Raw genomic sequence first — 14452 nt, 5'->3', positions numbered from 1 at the left:
CCCCTATAACCAAAATCCAGTTTTTCTTCTTGGACTGGGGGGTTGACTTTTTATCCTTTTGGAATTTGATTTTTAAACTATTTTTATTGGATTCAAATAGGGGGTATTTGCTTATTTATGAATAATATCTTAACTTAAATGATATTTGGCATATATAAGTGCCAAAACACAAGGCGGTATGCAGTGCAATAAGGCGACTGCCGCCTAGACCCCAGGCAAACCGCCTGGACGCCTAGGCGACGCCTTGACAACTATGTCTGGAACTATCTAGTCAGACCTGTCCCTATACCCCACACGACCCACACTGGCAGAGATTATAAGTTGGGTATGGATCTAACCAATTGACACCTCTTCGAAGTGTAAAGTAGGAATAAATTTACCCTACACACTTCTTTTACTGCTAATATTAATAGGATATTTATAATAATACCCCTGCTTATGTAAATTTATTCTTTCTTTACCCTTCTAACAACACCGTAGTTAGAATCACTTTAAATCTCCAATGAAGAAAAATTGCAACCAGCATAATCAGAGTTTCTTTTCCCTGCAGTGCTGTCTGCCTTTTCATTCCTTGGATATTCTTGGAGAAGCCAAAGATGGATGAAGCTGGAACCTGGACATTTCAACCGGTTGTGCTAATTCTCAACTGCCTCTGCACTTTTGCACTCAACCTGTCCGTTTTCCTTGTAATCTCACATAGAAGTGCCCTGACCATTCGCGTTGCCGGTGTTGTCAAAGATTGGGTGGTTGTCTTACTGTCAGTTGTTTTATTTGCGGATGCAAAGCTGACGGTTATAAACCTGTTTGGTTATGGCATTGGTATATAACAGTAAAAAGTCTGCTTAGATTTCCTTTTTTTTGCTAATAAAAGAAACCTGGTGTTCCCTTGGAGATGGATCATATGCATCCTGGGATGTGTGCCCAGTCTACTGTGGTTGGTCTGGATGTAGGTTGCCTAAATCTTATGGCAATCCTTGGGAGACTTGGACCCTGGGATGTGTGCACATTCTTTAGGATGCTTGTGGTTTTCCTTAATCAGGATAAAAATTTGAATTTGTTATGATGTGTTTCGGGGGAATAAGTTAAAAGAGATATGTTGCTTCCCCCCCCCCCCCCTCTCTTTTTTAACATGAAAAAGTTGTGCCTGCTTTGCAGCCATTGCTGGTGTAGCTGCATACAATAATTACAAGTTGAAAAAGGAAGCTTTAAGAGCCAGCTCTGATGAGTCTCAAACTGTTGAAGCTATACCTCTGGTCAACTCCTGACCTTCTCAGAGAACAGATGCATTGATGGATTCCTCCACTGATTTTACAGTGGGTAATGTGAACTCTGTTGCAAATATTCTTAATATATTAATGTTCTCTTATCCTTGTTGCTGTTTTTATCTGATATAGTGTTGGTACTTAACCTTCACCTTGGGGGATGATATAGATCCTTTGGTTTATATGCAGCTGTATAATCCTTGGTTTCTTTCTCTTTCCAAGGCTGAGGTAGCTAGTTACTGTTATAATAATTCTTGTTGTATTATTGTGATTCTTTTACATGGTGATACAGAGGCGGTAAGATTGTTGTTGATAGCGGCGAGCTGACACTAACAAGGGGTGGAGGAGTGATCTTGTAGAGTCTATACATTTGATCCTCCTGGAAGGATTTGGATATTGGCTGAGGGCTGTACATGGGGTAAACCATAAATTGGTGTTTTTGTTGTAAAGTCATTTTTGGAATTCAATCATATTGATTCATTTCCATACAAGTTATAAATATTTGATGTCAGATATTTACGCTGTGTTTGGTATGCATTCTTGGAATATATTCTGGATCTAGAATCTAGAATCATTCTGAAGCAAGAAATGAGAAGAATTGGGTTTCAGAATACGTTCTAGATCAAAAATTTATTTTGAGAATCTATACCAAACACAGCCTTAGTGGATTTATTCAGTTTTAGAGGCCAAAGTGGTCCTCTCTCTCTCTCTCTCTCTCTTTCTCTCTCTCTCTCTCTCGTGAAATAGCCTTTATTACTTAGACAGTCACACAAGTAGAAAATTACTGAGTTTTAGTGGCCATGTTTGGCACATTTTGGCGACAATTTCTTGACACCTGCTGTCTCTTTCATTGTTTCATTGTTCTATACCCCTCTATGATACCCTCTCTCTCTCTCTCTCTCTCTCTGCCTCTTTTTTTTTTTTTTTCTTGGAAATACCCTCTCTATTTGTTTTGTTTGAGGCAAAAAGTTCTGTTATTTACATAGGACGAATAATGTAAGATATTATATTTTGGCCTTATGATCAGCTTGGCAAACCCTAGCGTCATTCAAGTTTGGATTTTCGAGCACAAGAATTTTATTTTTTTTTGGTAAATATTCTCCATCACAAGATGCGTGTACCCACGGGTAAGGGAATCCTGCGTCATTTGCTATTCTCCAGCATGGCATGATCGTACAATCTTAAAAAATAGGTTGGGTCAAGGATGGGGCAATTATATCTCGAGGCTGAAAGCGGTTCGGCCTAGCACCTGATCCATGATCTATTTTTGCAACCTAAGGTTGCGTTTGCTATGCATTACAGGCCAGTAATGTAATTAAAAAAAATAATACTATTATAATATTCTTAGGGTTGTCAAAGTCTAGCTGTGTAGGTCATTCTTAAGCATGATTTAAAGTTGAGATCTTCAGGGTTTGGGGTACTTGCACCAACAAAATATTGAGGTTGAGAAGATGTGATAATCAACAAATTTGTTAAATAAATTGTAGGTTCAGATGTTTAATATTATGGGTGAAAGATTATGTTACATTTGGTATGATTTCATAGAATGCAGTATTGATTTAGAATGGATATCAAATGCAACCTAAATGTCTTCAATGTTTATAGTTGTATTAGATCATCATGTGATCAAGAGTCGTAGCCTAAATGGGTTTTATTTTAATGTAGATTTATACAATAAGAGCCTAAGCGGGATTAAGTTCCTGTTTGTAGCTGTCAAGCCATCTCTCTCTCTCTCTAATTTTCTTTATCAATTGCTTGGATATAATACAATGAGAATGGTTATTATTATTATCATTAATTTTTTTTTTTAAAGTTGTGTTAGAATGACCTAATTAAGACTATAATACTACAAAGTACTTGACTCATGTTTAATCAGTGCAATCCTAATAGAAGTGTTGAATGACATCATTAAATCCTTGATGGTTGACTTGTGTTTTTCTTCATCCTCAAAGGTTGACAATTTTCAATTTGCAATGATTGACTTCTTTCCCACCTGATGGTGGATCCTTCAATGGTATCATGCTTGGGGATTGAACCCTGTGGGCCCATTCATGAGAATCACTCCTACATGGCAACAAAGGACAACCCATCAGCTGGAGAAAACCCTAACAAATAATGGACCTCATGAAGTAGTCCATTGGGCTAGAGGATGGACCATCCATTATTGAGTCTTCTCTGACAGAATGAATGAATTGCATGAAGAAGTAAATTACAAACTAGGGCTTGGGCCCACCACCTATCCTCACAACCACCACTGGCAATTGGTGGGGAACTGCTGCGTCTAGCTTCTATTCCGAATTACCCCCCACGGCCTTCCCTCACACCACCCCACCCCACCCCACCCACCCCACCCCTACCCGGGTCTGGATAAAGAATTAACAGCAAAACACAGATGAAGTGACGGACTCGATTCGCCACTTGGGGGGCTTTCAATCCCCATCTTGTTGCCGCCAACTCCTCTTTCTCTTTCTCTCTGCCAACTCAGAACAATCCGAAGCTTCGAGGCCGACGAAACGAGGAGAAGAGATTTGCAGAGAAGAAAGGAAGGGAGGGAGGGAGGGAGGGAGGGAGGAAGGAAGGATCAACTATGCGATTGTTGTGGTGGTGGTGGAGAGCCTGCGATGCTGCAGCGGCAGAAGAAGCTCGTTGATGGCCTTGCAAATGACTTGGCAATCGAATTTCCATCACAGGCGAAAGAACGCTCCTCCACTAGGGTTAAAGAATCTTGGAAATACTTGTTACCTCAATAGCGTCCTTCAGTGCTTGACCTACACCCCTCCCCTCGCCAATTTTTGCCTCAAGAATCAACACTCCTCTCTCTGTATATCTCTTTCTCATCAATCCTTTACTTTCCCTTTTTTTTTTTTTTTTCTGTAGTTTCCAGTCGAAATGATTTGGTCATTGATGATTTTTTACAGGTGATTCGACCTCGGAGGCCGACCGGAAGCGAGATTGTCCCTTCTGCATATTAGAGAAGAGGATAGTACGGTCGCTAAGCATCGACCTTCCACTTGATTCTCCTAGCAAGATCCAAAATTGTCTCAGGATTTTCTCCGAGCACTTCCGGTCCGGGAGGCAAGAGGACGCACATGAGTTCCTTCGCTATGTTATTGATGCCTGCCACAACACCTGTCTTCGTCTTAAAAAGCTTCAGAAGCTTCAATGTCGGAAGGGGGATGAGTCTTGCAACGGTGCTAGTAACGGTGGCGGTGGCAGCGGCTTTGGTGGCGACACAATTGTTAAGGAGATCTTTGGTGGTGCCTTGCAGAATCAGGTGAAGTGTCTCTCATGTGGGGCGGAGTCTAATAAGACTGATGAGATCATGGATATCAGTCTGGACTTGTTCCAAATTAATTCTCTCAAGGATGCTATGCAACGGTTCTTCCAGGCAGAGATCTTGGATGGCAGCAACAAATATAAATGTGAGAAGTAAGTGATTTAGGGATTATGCAATTTATGATATTCCACTTGCTTGTTTAATCTCCTGCCAAGATCATGACCAACTCATGCATTGACAGGTGCAAAAAGTTGGTGGCAGCCAGGAAGCAGATGTCTATTCTCAAAGCGCCAAACATCCTTGTAGTTCAACTCAAGGTATAGGTACTGTTACCTATAATTATTAGGACTATGGCTGGTTTTTCCCTGCTTCTCTTCTTGTTGGCTTTAATCGTCATTGTGCTTGTTGATTGTTTAGAGATTTGAGGGCATACATGGTGGAAAGATTGATCGTTCCATTGCATTCGAGGATGTTTTGGTGCTTTCGAGCTACATGTGTAAAGCAAGCCAGGTATTTTTAATCAATGAAAATAGCTGCTTTTCTACTTTATTGGTTGGTTATTTTGGACTTGCATTTTCTTTTAATTTGTTTTTTCCCTCACAAATTTGTATGACATGGAGTGACTTTGATTAATTTTTGTTTTGGATCTTTAAACAGAAAACATTTTTTAGACAAAGAAGAATCCCCAGTACTCCTGCAGTTATGGAGGTAGCTCAATTTGTGGAGTCTGCTTATAATATTTTTCTCTGCCTAATTATTTTCCAATCTAGGGGGGATGGAATGAAAATTTTTAACCGGAATAGGAAAGTGTGGGCCTACTCAAGTAAATCAGCTAACCTTCAAGGACCCCTATGGGACTGTAGGAGTGATGAAGCAAATAATGATACTTGAGTGCCCTTCAAATTACAGTGTATTAGATCCATGGGACTGGATGTACTTAGGCCTTTTTCAATGACTGTGGATGTTTGTGTTGTGGTCTGATAATAGTTTATTATTCAGATGTAGGTGCTATTTAGCCAAATGATTAGAGCAGTTATGGTAGCAGAAATACAAATCTGGGCGGTTATTCCAAAATTGATAAGTCTTATATCTGTATTGAGCTTCGAAGCTTGCTTTATTGGTCTATTAGTCTTCCATTCTATTTGCGATCCAGGTTTGGAATCCATTTTAGTTTTTGTTTGGTAAAAGAATGAGAAACTATTGGTAAGAAAAGGAGTTCTCTGTATTATGGAAATCCCACTTCAAAGTGGAAAATCATTTGGAAAATAGCTCTCTAGCTTTTAGTATTTTACTGGGCCTTGGGAAAGGTGAGCAATATGAGAGTATTCTTTGGAATTAAAACCTGCTTTAGAGGATATTATGAAGGAATATAAGGAGCTTCTGAAAAAGTTCTCTCCTTTTTCTTATTTGCTAAAAAAAAAAAAAGGGTCATACCCAGTGCACAAGGCTCTCGCTACAGCGAGGTCTGGGAGGGGCATTGTGTACGCAGCCTTACCCCTTCTTATTTGCTAACAAGTAGTATTAGTTTTTGAAAATACTAAAGGGACCTGCTTTGCAACCTATATACATAAAAGCTTCTCTTTTTACTCCTTAGATAATCTTAACAGAATCTCAATTACATTTATAACACATAAAAGTTTGTGATTTGTGTAGATAAAACCTATTAATGCAGTTGGGCATGGGAAGATTTGGGATTAATTTAGTATTTTTATTTTTTATTTGTTTCTTTTATTGTTAGTGTAGGGTGTTGGTCAAGTTAGTTGGGAGATTCAAATTTTTATTTCACTTGCTAATTTAGGTTAGTTTTCATGTTAATTAGTTTCCAATGTTATGCTTCGATTTCCTTTAAGCCATGCAACATGGTGAAGATTTTAGGAATTGGAATTGAATGAATGATTTTTTCTTGGCTTGATACCATGGCTGCAGTGAACTGTGATTATTTCCCCTTCCCTTGATTATCTTTTCCTCTTCCCATTTCTTTCTTCTTCTCTTTTCTGGTTTTATTTTGGACTGTTCTCTCCTTGCCGGAAATCCCCTGTTTCTGGTGATATTTGCAGCCCTACTCAAGCACTCAGATCTCCCTAGTGCTTTGACAGCTTGGGCTGAGATTTTAGTCGAAGGCTCCCCTCCCTTGGGTAACTCTAGCCTTTGAATCTTAGGCCTGAAAGTGACCTGTACTGTGAGGATTGAAGTCAGATTCAGATCTGGACTTAACCTACGGCCAGATTCCAGTTGCAGCAACATTCGACTCTATTTGGCTGATGATTTGATAAGTCCATCGGTCAGAAGTGATAGGTCATCAAGTTTCTCACCTTTATCTGAAACTGCAGCTTGAAAGAAGTCCTAATTGCTGAGATATTCCCTTTGAACGCCACCTCGTTTGAAACTTGAGTTTATTTACTGTTCTGCCATTCGTTCTCTGATTTGAGTTATCTAACACTTCGATGGCCCCATAAGCGATCCGAATCTGACTTTGGAGCCCGGATCTGCATCACCTATACGCGATGCAGAAATAACGGAAAGGACAATCAAACAACCACAATGCAAGGATATACGTCGTTTAGCGAGGTGCCTATGGCCTTGGAGAGATTGGAGAAGTTTCACTAGCAATGGAGAAAAGGGTTACAAACTCTTTTCCTCATGCCTCTTTTTGTTTACAAAAAATTCCCCGTAACCTTAATAACTCTCCATTGCTAGTAGTTTAAAGGAAAAACAAAGAGATAGAAATTTCTGTAATGACCTGTCTAAACCCTAAAAATTTTCCTCAACAGATCTACGGACTTTTAATGTTCATTTGGAGGCAGCCCCCAGCACAAACTACAGAATACAAGACATCTACCCTCAACTGATTTGTTCACTGATGCAGGAAATTATATGCAGCAGTTAATGGGCCCAGCTAATAATAGGGATATGGATCAAACTGGACTGACATATTAGGTCGTTGATGAGGTCGTTGATGAGGTCATTGATGAGGGGTATTTTGAGGGTACTATTCCTCTATAAGAAGTAAATGGGCTGTGGTTAAGCTTTTCAATGCTAGTTTGGGGCTGATCAAGGATATTTCTGTTCCCTTTGGATCTGTAATTTGTTCTAATTCTTTTCGCAGCCAATAGTAGTTTACAAAATTAATTTAAAAAAGAGGGGAGGGGGGGGGGTGAGAGGATGAAGCATGGCCAGAAATCCAAATCTCGGTAATGAATCAGATTTGACTATTAAAAAAATCTGAAACTGAGCAAGGGAGAAATTAGAATATGATCAATTAGGAGGAAGAAAAAAACCTTGACTGGTGTGAGATCTTTAATTTATCGAGATAACACAACTCTAACCCTAGAGTTAGAAAGGAGGTATTACACATATTTATAGTGATGCAAATGCACATCCTTGGACTGATCCAAACCCGTATGGGTATCTAGATGGAGATGAACCAAAACCAATCTAGGATCAAAATTAACAATTTGGAACCAAAGCTAATAGGATCTTTAGGATTTATTTACTTCTATTTTGGGGTTGCATGCAGTATTTTATTTTGTTTACTTAAATAGGAGATACCTGTTAGGATTTAGTTTCCAATTAGAGTAGATTTCCTTTCATGTTGGGTTTTCTTTTGTTATTTATACCAATGTAACCGATGGGTATTGCAGATTTTGAATGATGAATTGATTATGTGGTTGAAACCATTGGTGGTTTTGAATGGACATGTGACCTTCGTTCTTCTTCCCCCCCTTCCTTGTGCGAGCTCTCTTTCTCTCTCTATCTTTCTTTCCTTCTTTATTCCTTCTTATTCTTCTTCTTCTTGTGTTAATTTCTGCCATTACCGAACCAGCAGATCTGAGAGAGATTCGACTGATCTCCTTCATTCCTAACCCTCTAAGACCTTGGGTGAAGGACTTTCCCACCTGGTGAGGTAACACTAGAACCCCTAGGCCAAAACCCTTCCTGTGATGTGGAATAACACTTGCAACAGAACTGAATCTGCAACTACTGCTTCTCCTAAATTTCAGAAGCTTGTAATCCAAACCCTGCTTGATTTCTTGAGATATACTGGTATGGGTCCACTCAGAAGGCCTAGGCAACCAAAAATCTGGAAATTTACAGCTCTTTGAGCCAGATTCTAAGGGCTGCTGTTCAAGTTCTTCTTTGTGTTGAAACTAGGCTTTCTTTGGTTGTCGTGAGGTTGAAGACAACCTCATAAAGTGGGATTTGTTTTAATTTTATTTTAATATTCCATTAATACCCCTCTCTTTTATTATAATTCTTTTTTACCCCGTCAATCTTCTTATTCCAATAATACCCCTCCCACCTTATACTTTGCATAACACTTTTGTTCTTTCAATTTTAACTTCCAACTATTTACAATTTTGCCATCCCGCTTTGTAAGCCCCAATATAATTACAAATCTACCATTGATTATTTGTGATTGAATCATTGGACATCCGAATGGGCCCATAAGCAATCTGATTCCAGATTTTGAAACACGGATCTGCATCAAGTGGTAAAAAAAAAAGGTCGTTACCCAGTGCATAAAGGCTTCCTGCACTTAAGCAGGGTTTTGGGAGGATATATAGGTAGACAGCCTTACCACTTTTAGGATTTATTTACTTCTATTTTGGGGTTGCATACAATATTTTATTTTGTTTACTTAAATAGGAGATACCTGTTAGGATTTAGTTTCCAATTAGAGTAGGTTTCCTTTCATGTTGGGTTTTCTTTTGTTATTTATACTAATGTAATGATGGGTATTGCAGATTTTGAATGATGAATTGATTATGTGGTTGAAACCATTGGTGGTTTTGAATGGTCATGTGACCTTCGTTCTTCTCCCCCCCCACCTTGTGCGAGCTCTCTTTCTCTTTCTATCTTTCTTTCCTTCTTTATTCCTTCTTATTCTTCTTCTTCTTGTGTTAATTTCTGCCTTTACCGAACCAGCAGATCTGAGAGGGATTCGACTGATCTCCCTAATGCTTAACCCTCTTCATCTAAGACCTTGGGCGAAGGACTTTCCCACCTGGCTGATGGAGAACCCTTAGGGAAGGGGGGGGGGAAATCAGAGTAGAGAAGGGGAAAAGGAGGATCACACTCACACATTCATTCAATAATCAAATTGCTCTCTAAATCTTCAATCGATTACAACCAATATATAGGAAAATAGGAACATGAAATTAGAAACTTAACTGAAATGGAAACTAGGCTAAACTAGGAAACAACTATAAAAAGGAAACCAAAGCAAGGAAGTAAATCCTACTCCTACGTTTAAGTCTGGAAAATAAAAGCATGAAATAAAATACTAAGTAAACTACTAATTTAATTTCCAACCCTTGTTGGACCAAAACCCTGCCTGGACCGATTCTTTTTGGCTCTTGGTTTCTAAAGCCGGTCATGCTGGTCCAACCAAGAAAGGGCAGTTGTATCTGCAACAACTCTCCTCCTCTGAAAAGAACTCGACTTCGTCGAGTTAGGGAAAGGACCGAGGAGACTGTCTGAAGGAATACGCTGAATGAGGAACGATCCCACCATCTTCTTGAGCTTAATTTCAGGGAGATCTTTGGCAGGATGAAACTTCAGTCTTGTTGGCATGCTTGAAGGCATAGGTATTGGCATAGCCACAATGCTGTACTTTCTTATCAAACAACCAAGGTCGACCAAGAAGGATATGGCACACCTTCAGAGGGAGGACATCACATTGGACTGTATCCTTAAATCCACCAATAGAATATGTGACCAAGCACTTATCTGTGATTTTGAGATTAGTGTTGTTCACCCAAGCAACCTTGTAAGGATTAAGATGTGGTTCTGTATTCAATCCCAGCTTACGAACAGCGTCTTCAGAGACAACATTAGTGCAACTGCCTCCATCAATGACCAAGGTTAGCAACTGATCATTGCACTTCACACGAGTCTGAAAAATACTACTGCGGCGCCAATCTTCATTTTCAGTGGCCTTCTGAGTGGTTAACACATGACGAATGACATAAAAAGGATGTTGGTCATCGTAATTAAGAGTGTCATTGACTTCACCTGTTGCACGCTCTTCTCTTAAATCAACTGTGTCAGAACCAAGTTGCTCTTCGGGAATATATGGTATAGGAGAATCCTTATCAATAAAAGCAACCAAACGGCTGAGACATTGGGCACTGATATGTCCAAATCCATGGCATGAGTAGCACCGAACTGTAAATTTTGAAGAATCAGAAGGTTTATCTGAACCACGCCGAGGGGGTGAGTATGGGCGAGTAGGCCGTGAAGATGACATTTCAGAAACATGTCAAGGTGGAGAATACGGCCGACTAGGTCGTGAAGAAGCCATAGATGTAGCACTTGCCTGTGGCTTGCTAGATGACCTCTCTTGGGTAGGAGACTGTTGCCAAACGGAACTAGTACCTCGAGAAAAAGTATCTGCAAAATTTCTCCGGTTTTATGGGCGTTTCAGACTTTCCTCAACCTGATATGCTACTTGTACGGCGTCTTCCATTGTAGGTAGTCGACTAGATGCAAGGGCAGCACTAAGTTGAGGTTGCAAACCATTGCGAAATTGGGCTACTAAGACTTCTTCTTCCCACTCAAAATCAGAACGAGTGGCCAAATAATAAAATCTAGCAACATACTCCTCAACGGTCAAATTCTCTTATTTCAACTGTGCAAATCTGAGATGCATGCGTTGCTTGTAATCAGAAGGCAAGAATCGCCGATTCATGACTTCATACATTTCAGCCCAAGTTTTGACCAAACCAATGCCTCGGGTTCGGTTCTGTTGTTGTTGCTTGATACACCAGACTCGAGCCGTGCCTTTCAGTTTGGCCTCTGCAAATAGGATCTTTCGAGCCTCAGTCAACCCGTACCATCTGAAGAATGTATCTAAATTGTGAATCCAGTCAAGGTACAATTCTGGATTATTGTCTCCATAAAAATCAAGGACATCCAGTTTTGCTGCTCTTTCTGCTCCATCATCATGTCTACCAGTCCCATATGGTGGTGGTGGTGGTGGTGGTGTATGATGTGGTGGTGGTGGTGGTGTTACTGGCAGATCCTGTGGAGTGGTGTTGGAAGAATCCCCAGACTAAATGAGACTCTTTCCTTTATCTGCTGCCACCATACGATCAATAGAAACTTGCATAGATTCCACCATTGTTTTTAGGGACGTGACCATGTTAGTGAGAGCATCAAATTTTGTATCAGTTTCTCCTTTATAAGAATTTAGCTGTTGAACAACTTCACTATTGGCTACCATGGTGATGAGTAACAAAATAGCACTTAAAGAATAATGGTAGAATAGTAAATAACTGGAGGCTTAAAGGGCAGGGGCAGAATAGTAAATAACTTTTTTTTTTGGAAGTTCAAATTAAACCACAAAAGGGTGTGTCAGTCACGTGTGGGACAGGGGTTTAATTGGAAATAAAAATATATGGGACAAAAAGGGGAATAAAGGAGAAAGGGAGGGGTATTTCTGGAAAGTCAAAAGAATTTAAAATAAAAGAAGGAAGAAAATAAGATTGTGGGTTGGGGTTTCACCGACAGAAGGGTAGGATCTCCTTCTTGGAGACGGAACCAGAGGAGAAAGGCGGAAGCCCAAATCGAACCAGGTATGTTCCTCTCTCTCTCTTCTTCTTCGTCTTCTTCATTCTTGTTCTCTGAAATTCGGCTCTTCTGGTTCTATCGCCTCTTCTGCTGCCCCTTTTTTTTTTTTTGCTGAAGGAAACCTGAAGAGGGGTTCGACCATAGTTGTCACGGTGCCAAGGCGAACCAAGGCGGTGGAGGGTTGTCTAAGTGTTTAGGCGAGAAGGCGCACGCCTTGAGGCGAACAAGGCGATCATTTGTTATTTTTTATTTTTCCTATTTCTAATATTATTTAGTAAGCTATATATATATATACCTTGTATCATAAAAAATCAACATTAAGCAACATAAAGTCATTAAAAATCAACATTTAGCCATATTAAATTATAAAAAATTAACATTAAGTCATATTAAGTTATAAAAAATCAAAATTTAGAGAAATGCTCTGGTTCTATAACAAGTTTGACTGGTCAAATGATATTATTTTTACATGAGACTTTTTGTATCAGTTATAATATAAAACCAGCTTTCCAACAAGTCTAAGATTACTTAAATCTAAGTTGTAATGACAAAGTTATGCTCCAGTCAAACTTATTTTTAAGTGCGCGAATGCTGTTAAAATCGCCTGAATGAAAATAATTTTATGGATATCAAAACAAAAAATTATTTTACCGGACTTTTGGTTTTTAGTAATGTTTTAACATGATAGAATTTATAAAATTTTCATAATTGAGAAAAACTCCAGCATTTAAAAGTTGAAAATCGCCCCTATAACCAAAATCTAGTTTTTTTTCTTGGACTGGGGGGTTGACTTTTTATCCTTTTGGAATTTGATTTTTAAACTATTTTTATTGGATTCATATAGGGGATATTTGCTTATTTATGAATAATATCTTAAGTAAATGAAATAACAAATATAAAAAGCATTTACTTAAATGATATTTGGCATAAATAAGTACCAAAACACGAGGCGGTATGCAATGTAATAAGGCGAATGCCACCTAGGCCCCAGGCGACGCCTTGACAACTATGGGTTCGACTGCGAGGAGTTCTGGTTCTGGTTATGGTTCGGCTTCTCTCTCCTCTCGACTATCTATCTCCATACATAACTTCTTAACTGTCTCTTACTTTTCTTCTAAGTTCATATCCTCTCTCTCTTCTCCGCTTTTTCTTTCTTCTTTTCATTTATTTTTTTATATTTTATTTCTTCTTCTAGCTGACTCCTATTTCTCTTTTTATTTTTTTTGGTTGCTGCCACGAAGGAACAGAGAAGGCGGAGCGCAGGGAGTTTGGATTTTCTTTGTTTTTGGCTGCTGCTCGGCAGGAACAGAGAAGGGGAGGGCAGGGAGGTTTTGGGATTTTTTTTTTTTTTTTTTGTTCTCAGTATTGGTGGAATCCGACACAGAGAATGGGGAGGGAAGAAGAAAGATGGGGAAGGAATAGGATCCTTCGGCTCTGATACCAAGTTGATGGAGAACCCTTAGGGAAGGGAGGGGAAATCAGAGTAGAGAAGGGGAGAAGGAGGATCACACTCACACATTCATTCAATAATCAAATTGCTCTCTAAATCTTCAATCGATTACAACCAATATATAGGAAAATAGGAAGATGAAATTAGAAATTTAACTGAAATGGAAACTAGCCTAAACTAGCAAACAACTATAAAAAGGAAACCAAAGCAAGGAAGTAAATCCTACTCTTACGTTCAAGTCTGGAAAATAAAAACATGAAATAAAATACTAAGTAAACTACTAATTTAATTTCCAACCCTTGTTGGACCAAAACCCTGGGCTGGACCGATTCTTTTTGGCTCTTGGTTTTCAAAGCCGGTAATGCTGGTCCAACCAAGAAAGGGCAGTCGTATCTGCATCACTGGCGAGGTAACCCTAGAACCCCTAGTTCAAAACCCTTCCTGTGATGTGGAATGACACTTGCAACAGAATTTAATCTGCAACTACCGCTTCTCCTAAATTTCAGAAGCTTGTAATCCAAACCCTGCTTGATTTCTTGAGCTATACTGCTATGGGTTGACTCAGAAGGCTTAGGCTACCAAAAGTCTGGAAATTTACAGCTCTTTGAGGCAGATTCTAAGGGCTGCTATTCAAGTTCTTCTTTTTGTTCAAATGAGGCTTTCTTTGGTTGTCGTGAGGTTGAAGACAACCTTATAAAGTGGGATTTCTTTTAATTTTATTTTAATATCCCATTAATACCCCTCTCTTTTATTCTAATTCTCTTTTACCCCTTCAATCTTCTTATTCCAATAATACCGCTCCCACCTTACACGTTGCATGACACTTTTGTTCTTTTAATTTTAACTTCCAACTATTTACAATTTTGCCATCCCACTTTGTAAACCCCAATA

The 14452-nt window shown here is 39.2% G+C and overlaps 2 protein-coding genes across 6 annotated transcripts in view; both read left to right on the top strand.

The window, feature by feature from the left end:
• The window catches only part of LOC122093344 (probable sugar phosphate/phosphate translocator At3g14410), a 10532-nt gene extending 8552 nt beyond the window's left edge, over positions 1 to 1980 (top strand). The window contains exons 6-8 of one of the 3 annotated variants that reach the window (XR_006144423.1): positions 551 to 819; positions 1156 to 1317; positions 1555 to 1980. Coding sequence is in view for 2 of the 3 variants with exons in the window: in XM_042663662.1 (XP_042519596.1) it covers positions 551 to 819; positions 1156 to 1265 (379 nt within the window). In the remaining variant the exon portion in view is untranslated. Of the gene's footprint in view, positions 1 to 550; positions 820 to 1155; positions 1318 to 1451 lie in introns of all 3 variants that reach the window. The other 2 variants (XM_042663662.1, XM_042663663.1) reach the window with 2 other exon arrangements.
• Positions 1981 to 3595: 1615 nt separating this feature from the next.
• LOC122093340 (ubiquitin carboxyl-terminal hydrolase 25-like) overlaps positions 3596 to 14452 on the top strand; it is an 87690-nt gene continuing 76833 nt past the window's right edge. For 2 of the 3 annotated variants that reach the window (XR_006144421.1, XM_042663659.1), the window contains exons 1-4: positions 3597 to 4083; positions 4181 to 4691; positions 4781 to 4856; positions 4957 to 5049. Coding sequence is in view for 1 of the 3 variants with exons in the window: in XM_042663659.1 (XP_042519593.1) it covers positions 3912 to 4083; positions 4181 to 4691; positions 4781 to 4856; positions 4957 to 5049 (852 nt within the window). In the remaining 2 variants the exon portion in view is untranslated. Of the gene's footprint in view, positions 4084 to 4180; positions 4692 to 4780; positions 4857 to 4956; positions 5050 to 14452 lie in introns of all 3 variants that reach the window. The other variant, XR_006144422.1, reaches the window with a different exon arrangement.

This window comes from Macadamia integrifolia, chromosome 11 (assembly GCF_013358625.1).
Source record: "Macadamia integrifolia cultivar HAES 741 chromosome 11, SCU_Mint_v3, whole genome shotgun sequence".
NCBI lineage: Eukaryota > Viridiplantae > Streptophyta > Magnoliopsida > Proteales > Proteaceae > Macadamia > Macadamia integrifolia.
The sequence above is the reverse complement of the archived record's forward strand: the minus strand, read 5'-3'. Positions and strand labels throughout refer to the sequence as shown.